The 19,054-nt window shown below is 35.4% G+C and overlaps 1 protein-coding gene across 5 annotated transcripts in view; it reads left to right on the forward strand.

Moving 5' to 3' along the window:
• The window catches only part of NEDD1 (NEDD1 gamma-tubulin ring complex targeting factor), a 43,645-nt gene extending 33,752 nt beyond the window's left edge, over positions 1-9,893 (forward strand). For all 5 annotated transcript variants that reach the window (XM_022562392.3, XM_022562393.3, XM_030763473.2 and 2 more), the window contains 5 exons: positions 622-824; positions 1,691-1,844; positions 2,776-2,932; positions 9,049-9,115; positions 9,596-9,893. In XM_022562392.3, coding sequence (XP_022418100.1) covers positions 622-824; positions 1,691-1,844; positions 2,776-2,932; positions 9,049-9,115; positions 9,596-9,700 — 686 coding nt within the window. In that variant the 3' untranslated portion in view covers positions 9,701-9,893. The remainder of the gene's footprint in view (positions 1-621; positions 825-1,690; positions 1,845-2,775; positions 2,933-9,048; positions 9,116-9,595) is intronic.
• The last annotated feature ends 9,161 nt before the right edge of the window (positions 9,894-19,054 follow it).

Here is a 19,054-nt window from a genome sequence, read left to right on the forward strand (position 1 = left end):
AGGGCAGCTGACAACACGGCAGCTGGCTTCTCTCAGGGCTGGTGTGAGAAAGTGAGAGGGCACTCAAGATGGAAGCCACAGTGTGTTTGTAACTTAATCTTGGAAGTGAGATCTGCCACTCTTGCTATACACTCTTTGTTAGAAGCAAGTTCCTAGGTCCAACCCACATTCCAAGGGAGGTGATTACACGAGGCCATGGATCCGTGGCAGGAGGCGGAGATCATGAGGAACCATCTTAGAGGCTACCTACCAAGATATACCACAGACATATACCAAATTAACAGTTTTGTCAAAAACTTTTATTTACTAAAACATTCATTGTATTTTGCAGTTTTCAATGTATCTTCACATACAATATCTCTTTTAAGCCTCACCACTCAGGGAGGTGGATATCATCATTCACATTTACAGATCACTTAACAGTCACAGAGAGTTTTACGACTTTTACCCAAAAACTCAAATGAAATAAGGGGTAGAGCTGATAAGTGAACCTGTCTTCTGAATCGAAATCCCATGTCTTTCTACCGTATTAACATGTCTATTGTGTTAAGTGCTTTTCTTAAATATCCAAGATTGGGGAACATCCCATATAAGTGCTAGTTTTTTTCTCCTCTTTTTCAGGCCTTGACTTTCTACCACAGTTGAACTCAGTGTTTCCTCCAAGAAAAAATCCAGTACCTTCAAGCACTTCAGTGTTGCATTCTAGTCCTCTTAATGTCTTTATGGGGTCTCCAGGGAAAGAAGAAAATGAAAATCATGATCTGACAGCTGAATCTAAGAAAATGTATCTGGGAAAACAGGAATCTAAAGACTCCTTCAAGCAGGTATCTGCCTATAAATGATATTGAACTCACTGTGTGTGTTTATCACTAGCAAGTATAATGCATCTCATCACTAGAAAGCAGGCAGCTGCCACTGGATATGTCCTAATTATTGACAGTGCTGTGCACTTACTAGGTAGAAAATATTCTTAAATCTTGATGTCACATGTTAAAAACTGAAGAATACTTTGGAAATCTGTCTTTGGATATGTTGGAGGTAACAGCAGGTGTAATCTTACACTGTTTGTTTCCTAAGACAAGATACTTGATTTAACTGTCTGTGTAAGAATATTTTATACCTGACTTCTTTTAGAATGTATTTCCATTGTAGCACAAAGCACCAAGTTGGTGGTCAAGTCTTTTACTCTAAGTCTTAGAGCAAATTGATGGTGTTGAGAAGGTATTTCATCATCATTACCTTCTGCTGTAATCTAATAGAGTCTATTGTGCAGTATGTCTATTTTCATTTTTATTTTTTAGAATGATATTGAAAAGATATCATTTAAGAAGTACAAAAAAGTCTTTTGACTTATTTTTGAAATATTTCTGACCAGTTATCCCATGAGAGTTTGGGGATTTATTTGTTTAGTTTTTTGGCCTGTGATTGCCATTTTAAATGATATTCAACTGCAGATTCTTAGTAAATGAGCTTTTGCTTATCATGTTATCATTGAAATTGTTTTTGATTAGTAAAGTTGATTTATTTTGCCACTGGCCCTAGCAACATTTTTTTCTCCTTCAAGATACCTTTCTATTCTTCCTTTTTCTGACCGTACTTACTGGAAAAAAGAGAAAAGTAGATACAAATTATATGGATAATATGGATAAAACCAGAATTTATATATTAATTGTTTATTTTAAATGTGAAGTTTGCAAAGTTGATCTCTGGTGCTGAAACTGGAAATCTAAATACCTCTCCATCATCCAACCAAACAAGAAGTCCTGAGAAATTTGAAAAGCCAGAAAAAGAAATTGAAGGCCAGTTTATATATGAACTTCCAGTCAATGGATCCTCAACTCCAAGTAAGTACATAAAACTTCCTGATGTTTGAGTGCTAAGTTGAAAACTCGCAGTATTTAACTTGGAAAGGGTAAGTTAAGAGAGCGATCATAGACGAAAAAGTTCAAGGAATTTAAAATTTATGACACTTCTCTAGTGTGTGACTCTCTTACTAGAAGACGATGAAATGGGTATGAAATGTTAAATTCAGCCACATTGATTTGGTACTCTTTGGGTGTGAATTTCATTTTCAATCCAATATGTAAGTGTCTTGATCTACTATGGTACAGATAGGAATATAGGACCCTTTGAAAATGGGTCATTAAGTACCTGAAATTGTCTTTTTTTTCCCATATTAAAGTTCTGTCTATAGAGTTCATGGCAGAGACCCTAAAAACTCCATCACATTTAAAGTGATATTAGGTTCAGCGATAAGAGTTACCTATACAAAAAACTCTTTGTATAGTAGTAGCTCTTTTATATGGATACCTATATTTTAAGATTTCTGTGGATATATTGCATTAGCTTAAACTCTAGGGCCTTGCCTGTAGAACTACTTTACTCCTCTGTTCCTTCTGTTTGTTTCTAATAGTCTTGGTTTATCTAGTTTGTGGTGTGGCTTGTCACATTCATCTTTTGTAAGAGAAAATGATTCAGAGATTCTTCAAGATTAATTCCTCTGTCATATGTTATTACATTAGACAGTTGGCAGTTTAGGTAGGTAGGTATGTAGGTAGATAGATTGATAGAGAGAGAGAGATAAATGACTTACTAGAAATAATGTCATTGAAAGTTTCTAAGATTTGTATTCCAGACAGTGAATTTTTCTAAATGTCACAAGATCACTGTTTCTTACCAGTTTTTCAAGTTTTCTCTTGCCAAATCATATTTAGAAGTGTTCGATGTCTCTTAGTCCAAGTTGACTATTAATATTTTGTCCATTTTTAATTTTAGATCCAAAGATAGCATCTTCTGTCACTGCTGGAGTTGCCAGTTCACTATCAGAAAAAATAGCTGATACCATTGGAAATAATCGGCCAAATGCACCATTGACATCTGTTCAAATCCGTTTTATTCAGAACATGATACAGGAAACATTGGATGACTTTAGGTAATTGAGAAATTATCTAGACCTTGACTAGCTTTTTTTATTAGGTGTAAAACTGTAACTGTGAGTAATGTTTGTGGTTACTACTTTTGCCTAAGTTCTGGGGTCCATAAAACCATAGAAAATATGAGTTTTGTTTATCTTGAAGTGTTGAGTTTATTTTATATCAGCTAGGAAAAGGCACATTTCCCTAGGGCAGTTATTAGATAACTTGGCAGGATGGTGTAGCAGGCTGGCTGCCATTGTGGATCTTGTTCATCATCAAACTATGGACAGATTCTGGTAAGCTCCAACGGGATTCTTACAATATTTATAGATCACCTGTTAAGTATGCTATGTGCAGTAATGTAGTAAAGATATTTTTTAAAGGAATTCTGAATATTTTCAAGTAGAATGCATCAGAATGTAATACTTAATTTTAAAAAGTTCTTGCCTGGATCTGTCCTTGTCTCTCATTCTTTGAATTTTGAACGTTGTAAGAATGTTCTAGAATGCTGGTTCCTTTTACCTGTCTCTCAATATATTTTGAAAGCTATTTTCAATTATTAGAATCTTTTGCATTTTTTTTCCTTTTCTGACCTCTAGCTACTTAGTACTCTTGCTCAGATTTGGAATACCGTGGGCAAGAATGTTGGAGAAGATGTGCAGTTTTTGTTGGTGCATGTTTCTTTTTAATGTTAAAAATGTTTTGAAAAAAAATTTTTAATGTTAACAAATATATTTTTAAAGAAAAATAATCATTTTGACGTTTATAATGTGCCTAGTATGTACTGATACTAAGGATACAAAAACGGATGATCTGCCCACAAAAGCATTATAGTTTAATTAGGGTAGGTATAGTGTGGGCTGCTATGATGTGTGTTTCTTTGATGTGAATTAACTCATTTGTAAATAGGGCAGTAATGACAACATGATAAGGAAATTTTGGTGGTTCATGTAACAGCCACCAAAACAAAGTACATGAACACAGGTAAAGGCAGCAAATCACCTATCCATGTCCATCTCTTCCTATTCCCTTCTTCTTAATTTGGCTTGGCTATGTGCTTTGTGTTAGGAAGTGCTTATTTTGTGATTTTTTTCCCCATCTTTGGACATTTTATCCTTGCCTCCATGCTTGACAGCCCCAATCCTTTCTTCTATCTTCTTTCCCCTTTTACCAAATGACCCTCACTTTTTTTTAAGGTAAGATCTTTGATTATTCAATATTTAAACCATGCTAGTATTTTTATTAGGATTTAATTGTTTTTGTTAGTGCTCAGGTTACAAAGATTATATAGGTTTTGAGTGGTCTGCCCAAGTCCTTTCTCCTTAAATCCTGTTATTTTCTTTCCTTTTTTTTTTTTTTTTTTTTGCTTTTTCAGTATTATTGTGGTAAGAATACTTACCATGAGATCTACCCTCTTGGATTTTCAAGTGTGCAATATACGGTATTGTTAACTATAGACACAATATTGTAACAGCAGTCCTCTTGAACTTACTTTGTGTATTGAAATTTTAAACTCGTTGATTAGCAACTCCCTGTTTTCCCTTCTCCCCAGCCCCTGACACCCACAGTTCTGTTCTTTGCTTCCATGAGTTTGACTGTTTTAGATATCTCATATAAATGGGATCATGCAGTATTTGTGCTTCTGTGTCTGGCTTATTTCACTTAGCATTATGCCCTCCAGGTTCATCCACGTCACATGTCAAGATTTCTTTCTTTTTTAAGGCTGAATAATACTCCGTTATATGTACATACCACGTTTAAAAAACTCTGGTCCTATTATTTTTCCGTAAACAGTTTTTTAAAATATATGAGATATTTCAGGAATGCATATATAGGGCAAAATGGCAGAATTGTCTGGTTACAGCTGTAATATAATGTGAATAAAGCAATGTTGAAAACACAGAAAGGGAGAAGTTCTTCTGGGGCAAATTTAGAAAGAAATCATGCCTTGTGTGCCTGTACCTGGGGATTGAGGGTGGGTAGGGGCCTCTCTCTGCTCTTCTGCCCCTCTGTCAGCCATAGGCAGCCTCTGCTTAGAGGACCCAGAATGGCTCACAGGATTTCTGCAAATTCGCCTGCTCTGACTTCAGCCTCCAGTAGGTGTTGCCAGCTGTACCTTACAACGGAGGGACAGAGTGGGCTATTGAGAGGCTCTCTGCTAGCCATTCTCCCTCAGCTCTGGAGGCTGACTTCTCTGTGAGGGCCTGGAGTGCTTCAGAGGGGTTACTGTCAGTTCTTCTCCCCTGCCCTAAGTCTTCACCAGGCTCTGTGCATCTGTGCCCTAGGGGCTGTCTCTCTCAGCCCTCCTGCTCTGCCCCTAATTTTTACTCAGTGAAGGCCTGTGGCAAAAAGTTGTTGAGGGAATGGAGACTTTATTTTCGGCTGGGACTCCTTGGGATTCTAAACTGTCTTGACAGTCTTCACTTGACCTTTAAAAATCTATAAAAATTTCAGCTAGTTCTCTTTAGCCTATCAGTGGCAGCTTTCTTCCCCTGCTGCCCTGTCTATGAAAACAACTGTGGGTCTTTCTTCTTCTGGATTTTAGTTCATTTAGATTTCTTTGCACTCTCAAAGTTGAATTTATTTAAAATGTATGATTTTATAGGTTATCTGGCTTGTTCTCATTATTAGGGCTGGGGAGCTAACATCCTAAGCAGAAGTCTGTGGGTTTATTTCTGTTGTCTTTAAAAAAGATTTAAGTTTCTTCTGGCAAGCAGATCATTTCCTGGGTTTTAGGTTTTCTTAGGGCTATTTTATTTCTGGTTTGCCTTTATTCCTAGGGTTTAGTCTGTGCCCTTTTAAGATATGAGCTGAATGTCTGGAGTATTCACCAGGCCTTTTTATCTTGGTGGGTCCCGAACTTAAACCTCCAATTCTTCATCACAGGGCTCTCAAAACCCTTTTCTCCTCTTTAGCTGCCTTTTTTTTTTTTTTTGCGGTACGTGGGCCTCTCACTGTTGTGGCCTCTGCCGTTGCGGAGCACAAACTCTGGACGCGCAGGCTCAGTGGCCATGGCTCACGGGCCTAGCCGCTCCGCGGCATGTGGGATCTTCCCGGACCGGGGCACGAACCCGTGTCCCCTGCATCAGCAGGCGGACTCTCAACCACTGCACCGGCAGGGAAGCCCTAGCTGCCACTTTATGTTTGTTTTCCTGCCATCTAACTCAGTACAGGCATTGCTTAGGAGTCAAAGATGTCTTGAGGGGAAATTGCACAGATTCAGGTTTACTTTCTACAGGTACCCCCTTTCCAGAATCTTGGACCTTGCAGTGCTGGCTGCCTTGGGAGTTCTGAATTCTAATACTCCCCAACCAAGTGAGACTGTCTCAAACTCCAGGCCACTGCTCTCATCTCAGCCTCTTTTTCTCATAATATGGGATCAGCACATCCCGCAGAGGGAAAAGCAGAGGTAAATGTGGAGGTTACCTAGTAGACTCGCCTTCTTTACAAGACCGTGGTCCCTCCAATCCTGGCTACTTTGGTGGTTCTACGATGCCTTCACTTTTTGTTGTTGTTGTTTGTTTGTGTTTGTTTTTTAATACAGCTCTTGTCATAACTCAAAGCAGAAGAGAAACAAATTTTTTTAAATATCTTTTAGTTGCAACAGAAGAAATAAGGTACTTAGGAATAAATCTAACCAAAGATGGTAAAGATCTGTGTGTGGAAAAACATTAAAAAAAATTTATTAGAAAGCATTAACACTTAAATGGGAAGATATTATGAAGCTGTCAGTTCTTCTAACTTGGTCTATAGATTGAATGCAATTCCAGTCAAATCCCAACTGGGTTTTTTGGAAGAAGATGATGAGATAATTCCAAAATGTATATGAAAGAAGGAAGATATGGAATAACCAAGACACTGGAGAAGAATAAGGTTGAAGCGGACTAGTTTGTCAGATAGATAGGCTATCATTAAAATAGTGTATCATTGGGCTTCCCTGGTGGCGCAGTGGTTGAGAGTCCGCCTGCCAATGCAGGGGACACGGGTTCGTGCGCCGGTCCGGGAAGATCCCACATGCCGTGGAGCGGCTGGGCCCGTGAGCCATGGCCGCTGAGCCTGCGCGTCCGGAGCCTGTGCTCCGCAACGGGAGAGGCCACAACAGTGAGAGGCCCGCGTACCGCAAAAAAAAAAAAAAAAAAAGTGTATCATTAACACAGGGTGGACAAATTGTCCAAAGAGATCAAATAGGCACGCCCCCCCAAAAAATGCCTATGTATATATGGAAATGTGATATATGACAGAGGAAATGTATATATCCCTGTTGCATGCTATTTAAAAAATCAGTTCCATACAGGGTAAAAGTTTAAATGTAAATGGAAACATTTTAGGCATTGTAAGAGAATTTATATCAATATATGACTTCAGGGTTTGAGAAGTTACTTAAAAATAAGAGGGTACACTACCTATAAAAATAGATTGATAAATTTACATTAATATTAGGTTAGTAAATTTGAGAATATTAATAGGAATTGTTTATCCCAGGACACTATGAATAAAATGAAAAGACAAAAGGTATCTGCAGTACTCATATAACCAATAAAGGATCAGATTATGTAAAGAACTCTTACAATTTTTTTAAAAAAGACATTCAGTAGAAAAATAGTTTAAAGACATAGGCAAGCATTTCACAGAAGAGGAATGGTATATGAACATAAGGAAAGATGCTCAGCCCTACAAATTAATCAGACAACTGAAAATGCAGTGGGATACCATTTCACACCCAGTAGATGGGAAAATATTGTAAAAAGCTTGGTAACACCAAGTCTTGGTGTGGACGTAAAGCTAGATGAGCTCTGTTATACTGATGATGAGTGTGTCCGTTGACACTACCACTTTGGAAAATAATTTCTGTTATTTTGTAAGTCTGAGCAGTGTACCTCTGGATCATACCTATAACTCAACACATCTACTCTTGGATATATCATCTACAGAAATTGGCACATGTGGGTTGGAAGACATATACATGATTGTTTATAACAACGTTGTAATAATAAACACTTGAAAACAATTCAAATTGACAGGAGAATGTACACACTAGTATAAATCAGTGAATTACAGATATGTAGAATATGAAACTTGAAAACATGATACTGGATTATTTTTTAAATGTCCACTACTCAAGCCTACATAGGATATGGTACCCTTTTTGTAATGCTCAAAAGCAAGCACAACGAAAATAGACTGACTACAGATTCTGTGTTATACATACAAACATACATATATATATATATATATTTCTTTCTTTTTAAAACATTTCTTTGCTCAAACAAAATTCAGCAGCGTAGTGACTTCTTTCTTAGGCTTCTCCCAAGAGGTAAATGTTGGAGTCAGAGAGGAGCACACAGGAAGCTTCTATGATTTTGGTAATGTTCTAGCCCATAAGTTGTGTGGCAGGTGGCTGAATGTTCCTTTTATTGTTATACTTCATAACTTTTATGTCTTTTTCTTTGGCTGCACCGTGTGGCTTGCAGGATCTTAGTTCCCTGACCAGGGATTGAACCCGGGCCACGGCAGTGAAAGTGCTGAGTCCTAACCACTGGGATGCCAGGGAATTCCCACTTTTATGGCTTTTGTAGGCATGAATTAATTGCATTTTATTGAGTAAACCTCTGTTACAAACACCCAAATAGGCTCTTTTCATTCTGCTGGAAGTTTTTTTTTTTTTTTGATAGCTTAAACATTGATAATAGTTAAAACATTATAACCTAGAGCATTATCTGTATTTCATTGTAATATAAACCTGTGTCTTTCCTTAATGATAATTTCTGTATTAAGGAATGTAGTATAATGAGAGTTCTGGAGGTAGACAGCCTGGGGTTATATCCTACTCCACCATTTACTAGTTGTGTGACATTGGATAAGTTATAACTACTTTGTGACTCAGTTACTTCACTGGTAAAATGGAGGTAATAATTGCACCTAGTTGTGAAGATTAAATGAGTTCTTACATCTGAAGTACAAGAAACAGTGCCTAGCACAGAGTAAATAAATACTAGGTGCAGTGGTATTTTTACTATTGTGATAATAATTATCAACAGTAACGTGAAACGATAAGAGTTTAGCCATTTTCTTGAATGATCTAGAGCTGGTAAAACTGTTATAATTCTAATAAATATTTTACATTCTTCCCTAGAGAAGCATGCCATAAGGATATTGTGAATTTGCAAGTGGAGATGATTAAACAGTTTCATATGCAATTGGTATGTATTGACATATTTTATTGTAAGTGAGCATAGCTGTGGATCTAAAAAGTCCATAAAGGGGTGATGTATTTTTACTTAGTTATATCTAATTGCTAAGAAATAAACAGGGAGTTTTAGAAATTTAATAAGTAAAATAGATTTTAACTAGTCACCCTTCTTTGTAACCTGTGATAGTTACAAAGATATGATGTGATAGTATGACAAAAAAGTATGATAGCTACTTTTTCACAGCTTTTTTTTTGCAGTAAGTAAGCAAAAAGCTTCCGAAATGTGCAAATATAAGCTTTCCAAATATATAAATTTCACCGGTGCTCTTTCATTTATATTAACAAAGTAGTAAGGGTGGTTAAGTTAAAAAAAAATCATTCAGTTAGTTAATCGAACATGAGAAACATGATAGCTGAAAATATGTAAAATGGCTTGCCAAATAAACGAAATGGCAATAATTTTAAAAGCTTTTTTTTTTCCCTTTTCTAGAATGAAATGCACTCTTTGTTGGAAAGATACTCAGTGAATGAAGGTTTAGTGGCGGAAATTGAAAGACTACGAGAAGAAAACAAAAGACTGCGGGCACACTTTTGAAATTTCAGTGAATAATGTTTTGTAATTTGGGAAGCTTCTGGCAACACAGAGCTATATAGATTCAGTATTGTTTTCATGGCCTCTGGGAAAATTTTTTTTCAAGTAAAAGGGTGATGGGATTGTATACCAACCACTATTTCATCTTTTCTGTCAAAAATATTTATATTTTTATATTAAAAACTGTACACTGTGTCATCTGCCTAAGAGGAAAGCCAACAGAATCTTTATTTTCTGAAAGCTTTAGCTATACACTAAGTGCCCTTTTTCATAAGAAAAGAAAATTGTGCAGAAAAAAAGATTATGTTTTTTAATAACCTCTTTTAAACAGATAATATTTTTGGTTGACAGTTGCCTTCCAAATTTTTTTGGATGTTTGATGATTAAAGAGTTTGAGACACCTTCTATTTTTATGGAGAAAGTAATTTTAATTGGTGTTTTGGGTTTCTAAGCAGTTGACTAATAAAACACAAGGTTGATTAATAATTATTTTGTTAACTTGATGAAGTCAAGTATGACTATTATTTATTGTACATTTGATAAGAAAATTTTCAGAATTTTGAATTGCACAGATTACATTATATCTATTGCATTTATGTTACTGTATTATACTTCTAACAAATCTCTACTCCTGGTCAGTATTTTTTAGCTAATTTCACTTTATGAAAACTTTTAAGGGTTTATAAGACTCAACCAGAACTGCATATCTGCTGATTATCTCATGAATTAATAACATACAAAATTATACTATAAAGTTTCAATCAATATAATTCAACTTACAAACAGTGAAAATTTCATATTACATACTAAATATTACAGTATTAGTGCCATTTTTTTTCTCCCAAATGAGGTGTGGTTTATTTTATTTTGTGGTTTATATCATTAACTTTCTCTAATTCTTTGTGTGTTGTGTGTAATATTTTATACTATTGACCTTACTATAAAATAAATAAAATTTAAAAAAACACAACAGGAAGGTTAATTGTCAAAAGAATTTACACCTCTTTGATAATATGTAGAAGTGTACATCTGCCTGCTCTGATATACATTTTTAGTGATATAAGATTAGGAGGGCCACTGGCTTGTTTACCTTCTTATAGTCTTTTGTCCCAAACATTTAAACTATGTACCTTGTATATAGCACTCCTGCCCAATTTTGACTTCTGAGATGAAAGTATTTACTAAAAGAACTCTATTAAAAAAAAAAGAAGAAATCTAGCTAGCTTACTAACTTTTTTCCCCTAAGTGATGAGAGATTTTAAGGATATATTAAATAAGTGTAAACATACTAATAATTACTTCAAGAAATAAAAGCAGATTACTTTGTCCTAGTGCGGCTCAGAGAATACATTTGTATTAAAGCTTTAGGAGTGCTTCTATAATCTTTTTTCCTGACAAGTTATAAAAGCATTATGGCTTGTAACAGGTTTTCTTATATATCATTATCAAACAGATTTAGAATACATAAAAGTGTGTTTTGCTACATGCTGTATTTAAATCGGTTAATATTTTCCTATTGCCTTTTTCTATAAATGCACATAATGTGTATTAAAAGAGGTTGGATAAATAAAATAATTTTAGTAACTTTATGCATAAAGATGAAGCTTTTTTTTGTCATGGAATTTAAAAGCTAAATAAGCACGAAAAATTTTAAATGGTAAAAATGGGAAACTTGAAATTGAATTTTAGCCTCTGGCCAAGATAGCATAATAGAGATTGGATTTATACAAGTGAATTTTAAAAAGACCCAAAATATTTGAAATAATTTTCAAATACTGGATTTTTGGAAATAAAAAACTCAACTTAGATTCTGTACCTAGTGAGAATACCTTTTGAAAATGAAATAAAACTTTTTCAAACCTAGAAAGGCTGAAAGAATTTATCACAAGAAGACTTTTGCCCTACAGGAAATGTTAAAGGCACTGGATAGAGATCTTCTATGCAAAGGAATAAAGAGCAACAAAAATGGTAAATATGTGTACAAACGTAAGGCTTTTTTTTCTTATTTTAAATTTTCATTAAAGGCTAATAGATATTTAAAGCAAAAATAATAACAGTGTATTGTGTGGTTAACATATGTAAAGTGAAATGTCTGAGAAGAGTACCATCAAGGGTGAGGGGAGGGAAATGAAAGCATACTACTCTTAAGATTCTTATACTAACTGTGAAGCAGAATAATACTACCTGAAAGTGGAATGTTATAAGCTAAGAATGTATACTGTAAACCCCAAAGCAACCACAAAAGAAAAAGTTATAACTAGTAAACCAACAAAGATGATAAAATGTAGCCATAGAAAATAATCCAAAAGAAGGAAGGAAAAGAAGAAAGGAAAGGAGAACAAAGAATAAATGGGACAAATAGAAAATAAACAGTAAAATAGTAGATTTAAACAGCAGTATCAGTAATTGCATTAAGTGTAAGTTGTCGTTACCCTTATTATGAGAGTGAATCTTTTTTATCCAACTGTATACTGAATCCATGAAATCCACTTTAAATATAAAGATACAAATTGCTTAAACATAAAAAGATGAAATAAAAAATTAGAATGTATAATGAACTGAATGCAAATGAAAACAAATTATAATTTGTGGGAATCAGCTAAAGCAGTACTTACAGGGAAATTTATATCATTAAATACCTGTATTAGAAAAGGAAAGGACTCAATAACTTCAGCTTCCACCTTAAGCTAGAAAAATAATAGCAAGTAAAACCCAAAAGGAGCAAATGAAAAGAAAAAAGATTAGAGAAGAACTCAGTGCAATAGAAAACAAAATCAATTGAGAAAATCAGTGAAATTAAAAGCTAGTTCTTTGAGATCAATAAAATTGATAAACATTTAGCTAGATTGATGAGAAACATAAAAACCCCCTTAAATTACCAATATCAGGAATGAAAGAAGTGACATCACTACAGATTCTGCAGATATTTCTGACAAAGAAAATGCCAAACCTAAATGGCTACACTGGTGAATTCTTTAAAATATTTAAAGAAAATATCCCAATTCTCAACAAATGCTTCCAGGAAATAGAAGAGGGGATAATTCCCAACTTATTCTTTGAGGTCAGCATTACCCTAACACCAAAATCACAGGAAAACTACAAACCAATATTTATCAGAAGTACAGATACAGAAGTACTAAACAAAATTTTAGCAATTGGAATCCAATGATGTATAAAAAATAATACATATGACTTAGGCTTATCTCAAGAATGCAAATTTGGGCTAACATTATAAAATTAATGTAATTCACTATGTTAACAGACTAACATAGGGAAACCATATGATCATCTCAATAAATGCAAAAAGAACATTTGACGATATCCAACATTTATTTCTGATTGAAAATTCTCAGCAAAGTAAGAATGAAAGAGAACCTCTTCAACTTGATGAAGGGCGTCTTTTACTTTTTTTTTTTTTGCTGTGCTGCATGGCTTGCAGGATCTTAGTTCCCCGACCAGGGATTGAACCCAGGCCCTTGGCAGTGAAAATGCGGAGTCCTGACCACTGGACAGCCAGCGAATTCCCAATGGCATCTTTTTTAAAATTTTTAAAATTGAAGTATAGTTGATTTACAATAGTATATTAATTTCAGTTTTGCAATATAGTGATGAAATATTTTTATAGATTATGCTCCATTTAAAGTTATTACAAAATAATGGCTATATTTCCCCATGCTGTAAGATATGTCCTTGTTGCTCATTTTATACAAAGTATTTTGTGTCTCTTAATCTCCTACCCCTATCTTGCCCCTCCTCTCTTCCTTCTCCTCACTGGTAACCACTAGTTTGTTCTCTATATCTGTGAGTCTGTTTCTGTTTTTTTATACACATTTGTTTGTTTTATTTTTTAGATTCCACATATAAGCAATAACAGAGTATTTGTCTTTGTCTGACTTATTTCACTAAGCATAATACTCTCTAGGTCCATCCACGTTGTTGCAAATGGCAGACTTTCATTCTTTTTATGCCTGAGTTATATACATATATATATATTACAGTATATATTATATATGTATTATATATATCACATCTTCTTTATCCATTCATCTGTTATTGGGCACTTAGGTTGCTTTCATATCTTGGCTGCTATAAATAATGCTGCTATGAACACTGGGGTGCCTAAATCTTTTCAAATTAGTGTTTTCGTTTTCTTTGGATATATACCCAGCAGTGGAATTGCTGGATCATATGGTAGTTCTATTTTTAGATAAAGGGCATCTTAAGAAAAACGTGCAGCTAACCTTGTACTTAATGGTGAATGGTTTTTCCCTAAGATCAAAGACAAAGCAAAGAAATTAATGGTATCCATATTACAAAGGAAGAAGTAAAGAAGTCTCTTCACAGATGATGTATTCAACTATATAGAAAACCCTATGGAATATATTAAAAATTTAATACTAATAAGTGAATTTAATAAGGTTACAATATATAAGGTCAATATACAAAAATCAATTGCATTTCTATATACTAGCAAAAAAATTGAAATTAAAAGTTAATACTGTTTACAGTAGAATCAAAAATATGAGATACTGAGGTATAAATTTCATAAAAGTTATGCATGACCTGTACTCTGAATTCTACAAAACATTACTGAGAGAAAGTAAACCTAAATAAATGACATACTGTGTTCATAGACTGGAAGGCTCAACATTGTTAAATGTCAGTTTTTACCATGTTGATTTTCAGATTCAATGTAATAATAAAAATTTTAGCAGAAACTATTTTTCTCTTCAGCTATGTCTAATTTAGTATTTACCTAATCTGGTAAGTATTTAATATCATCTATTTTATTTTTTAGCTTAGAATTTCCATTTTGTTCTTTTTTATAGTTTCTAATTCTCTTGGTGAATCTTATAATTTAATTCCTTAAATATATTAATTTTAGGTTTTTTAAGTTAAATTAATTTTATTTTTTGTAAACTATGCTGAAACAAAGCTATAGAAAAAGTGTGTGTAGTACATAACATACACATATATGTGTTTATCACATATAACTTATAGTTAATTTGAATTTATCTTGAGTAAACAAGGATAATTTAACTAACAAATCCATTATTTTAAATCACCACAATAAGGATAATCTCAATAGATACAGAAAGAGTATCTGATAAAGTTCAGCAAATTGGTAAACTATGAATAGAAGAAATTTTCCTTATCCTGAGAAAATATATCTTCCAAAAACCTACAGCAAGTATTTTCTTTTCTTTTTTAATTGAGATATATTTGATTTATAGTATTATATAAGTTTCAGGGACTTCCCTGGTGGTGCAGTGGTTAAGAATCCACCTGTCAATGCAGGGGATACAGGTTTGAGCCCTGGTCCATGAAAATCCCACATGCTGTGGAGCAACTAAGCCCGTGCACCACAACTATTGAAGCCTGTGTGCCTAGAGCCCGTGCTCTGCAACAAGAGACGCCACTGCAATGAGAAGCCCGCGCACCGCAACCCCCGCTGGCCACAACTAAAGAAAGCCCGTACGCAGCAACGAAGACCCAATGCAGCCAAAAATAAATTTATAAGTTTCAGGTGTACAACATAGTGATTCACAATTTTTAAAGATACTTCATTTATAGTTATTATAAAATATTAGTTACATTCCCTGTGCTGTACAATACATCCTTGCCGCTTACTTATTTTTTACATAGTTTGTACCTCTTAATCCCTTACCCCTATCTTGCCCCTCCCTTATTCATTTGAAAGTCTGTCTCTGATAACTAATATCTGGATATCCTATGCTTTTGTTTCTATTTTACATTATTTCTCTCAGTTTTTGGTCACATTGTGTCATCTGGTCTTCTTGAATATTTCTTTATTGAGTTATTGATATCATGAAAAATTGTAGAAATACTTTGAGTCTCTAAATGCTATTATCTTCTCCCTGAGAAGATTTACTACCACTGTGGCAGGCAGTTAGGCTAGGGGAATGAGCACGCCCATGTCATCGTAAAGCAATCAGGGATTGAGGTGTTTCCAAGTTGAGTTTAAATTCCTGGTTTATTCTTACTTTTAAGGTGTAACCCTTCAGAGTTCCAAATAAACTCTTGAGGTTCCAGTAGGACCATCCTACTTGGCAAGTCATGAACTCTAATTTTTAGTCTCTCCACTCTATTTCTTTTCAAGGTTCTTCTTACCTTGTATCAATAAGGTTTAGATGTATTACTTTGCAGTTAAAGTTAACAGAATGCCAAACAAGTTAATACTGTAGATAATCACTGCATATTTCTAGTAAAAAATTATTTTATGTATTAAATTATCAAGTTCCACATACTTAGATAGGTGGAGCTCTTAAAAAAGACTAGAGTTAAAAAGGTAAAGACAGAGTCTGTTTAGATTTATGTTATTTGTGGGAAAATCAAGGGTGTGGCTATGGAATCTATAGTTAGAACCTCTGAAAGGAGAAAAAGTGTCTTTTAGTAGACCAGTAATTCTCCAAATGTGGTTTGGTGAGCCCTGAGAATTCCTAAGATCATTTTGGGGGCCTGTGAGGTCAAAATTATTTTCATAACAGTACTAAGTAAGACGTCCTTTTTCATTCTTATTTTCTCATGAGCATAGAGTGAAGTTTTCCAGTGCTTATGTGACATGTGATTACATCGTTGCCCTGATAGCTAATGGAATGGGTTCTTGTACTTTCTAGAATTTTCTAAGGTAAGCTCTTTGGAGTCTTCAATAATTTTTAATAGTGTAAAAGATACCTGAGGCTAAGAAAATTGAGAACCTGTGGTATGCCTTTTCAACTGGTAAAAAGGACATTTAGGAAGCTTAAGGGCATGGTCCCACATTAGTCTGATATGCACTTATTAGTAGCAGTAATTAAGTCAAGAGTGAGAGAGAGAAGCATGTCTAGAAAATAATTGTGGGTATGACTTTTGACTTTTGGCTAACTGGGTAGACTGGAGTCAAATGCATAAACATTTACAAAGTATTTTAAACAGTTGATTTAGCAAAATCACTGCTCCCACTTAGGACTAAAAGATTGAGGTTTTTCAAAAATATAAAAAATTCTCCAAGCCCTGAACTTTGTAATACAGGAGGCAGGCTGAGAAAGTTGCTCTGTTGCCAAAATGGCCTATCTTCCAAAGCCCTTTTCAGAAATGGTTGAGGAGGATGAGAAACGAAGGACATCTTGAAGAGCAGTCAAAAACATTGTGGAGAACAATGGATTTGGGAGGCGCCCCCAGGAAGCAGAACCCAGGCCTAATTAAGAAACATTTCCCATCCACAGAGCAACTTGGGCTCAGCTGAATTTCAGAATTGCTGTAGGCCAGTGACTGCTAGGAGCCTCCCATTCTTCTAAAATGGAAGTGTTTATTGCAGTTATCCTGTCCTGGTTTCAGTTTGTAGGCTCCGTGTGTGTGCGCACGCGCGCGCGCATGTGTGCGCGCATGCGTGTATCTCGGGAGTTGCTCATTCTGTTCACTGAACAAAGAGCAATCCATTGTTCTTATCAAGATGAAACATATCTGAATCTAGTGTAGATTACAAGGTCTTGAACTGAGCCTGATGCTGTGATTGGATGTGACTTTTAGAGTCCTTGGGTTGGGGTGAGCATATATTGCATTTAGGAAGAACAGGAATTATTGTGTTCTGGAGGCCAGAATGTGGTATTTTGCATTATTGTCACCAGTCCTAAACCCCTAGCTGTATTCCTGCCCTTTGCCATTTGACTTTGCAGTTCCTACTACTAAAGAGGTGGAATATGTTTCCCCTCCTTGTGACTTTGGGTTTGGCCATGTGGCTTGCTTTGGCCAATAAAGCAGAAATGATGGTGTGTCAATTCCAAGCCCAGGCTTTAAGGGGTCTTGCATGTTTCCACCCACTCTCTTGTACCTCTGACATGGACCTTAAAAAACAAAACTAAACACAAAAAGCTTCCTAGGCTAGCTGCTGGTCCCGAGGAAGATGAGACATGTGATACAGAGCTGTCTCAGCCAAGCCACTCAGCCAAACCCAACTTTAGTCCAGCCCAATAGATCCTCAGATCTATGGGAACAAATGCCTACGATTGTATGCCACTGGGAGTTTCTTGGTTGTTTATTATGCAGCAATAGCTGACTGATAAACATCTTGACTCACCTTTATTCCAGCTGCTGTGATTTGGAACTTCTTCATACTTCACTGAAATTTATTGTAAGAGCCTCTTACCTAGGCTTTTTGCCTTACTCTGTTTCTTCTTATCTGTTGCATACACTTCTATAATACTAGTGTTGTCCTCACCAAAAAGGCAAAACTAATTGTCCATAGAAAAAGCCCATGTGGCATCCTGATCCTTCCTGCTGCTCCACAGCCCTGCCCCAGATATTTCAGTCTCAGGTACTAGAAAGTACCATGCCATTTCATAGCTCTGGGCAATCACTTTCATTGTTCTCTCTGCCTCGCAAACTTCTACAGATCCTTCAGGACACTTTTCACATGTCACCTCTTTTGTGACACTTTTACATGACCTAAAGCAATCATGATCTCTTCCGTGCATCCAAAAATTCACTTCCTATCACTATTATAATTCTTATGGAATTGGGTTGGTTTGTCTTCAGGTCTCTCTCCCCACTGGGCAGAGGCCATTTTGGAAATCTCTCTGTAGTTGCAATATCTAGTATGGTGCTTTGACCCCAAGAGAGGTTCAGTATCATCTCATATCTAATTTTATCAATTGTTGAATAATATGGAAAACATGTAGAGATTGTTATAAATTATTAATTTCTGTATGGTATTTATGATATTTGCAATAAACTGGAAATTTGGTTAACCCTTCACACGTGTCAGATAATAGGATTTATAGTAGTAGGATAAATTTATGAACATAGAAAAATGACAAGAATGCTTGAAGATAGTTGACATGCCCTTGATGTAGATATTGTGGGTCCTTTTCAAGTGAAATCTGACAACCAGCTCACTTAAAATTAAAATGTTAAAAATCAATTATGGGGCTTCCCTGGTGGCACAGTGGTTGAGAGTCCACCTGCCGATGCAGGGGACACGGGTTCACGCCCCGGTCCGGGAAGATCCCACACGCCGCGGATCAGCTGGGCCCGTGAGCCATGGCCAATGAGCCTGCGCGTCCGGAGACTGTGCTCCGCAGTGGGAGAGGCCACAACAGTGAGAGGCACGCGTACAGAAAAAAAAAAAAAAAAAAAAAAAATCAATTGTGCCTCATTTTGCATTCTGACAAATTGAACTTTTCAAAATTTGTTTGAAGCACATCTTATGTCAAAAGACACCTACTCATTATTTGAATACTAGTGAAATGAGAAAACATTTTATTTCTCATTTTTTAAGATGATCATGCACACTAAATCTTTATCTGCCAAAATGAAACAAGAATATCTGGATATCTAAATATTGCTATCGTTACTGAA

The sequence above is a fragment of the Delphinapterus leucas genome, chromosome 11 (genome assembly GCF_059928025.1).
Source record: "Delphinapterus leucas isolate spDelLeu-1000000601 "Yukka" chromosome 11, BTC_Dleu_Yukka2, whole genome shotgun sequence".
Classification (NCBI taxonomy): Eukaryota; Metazoa; Chordata; class Mammalia; order Artiodactyla; family Monodontidae; genus Delphinapterus; species Delphinapterus leucas.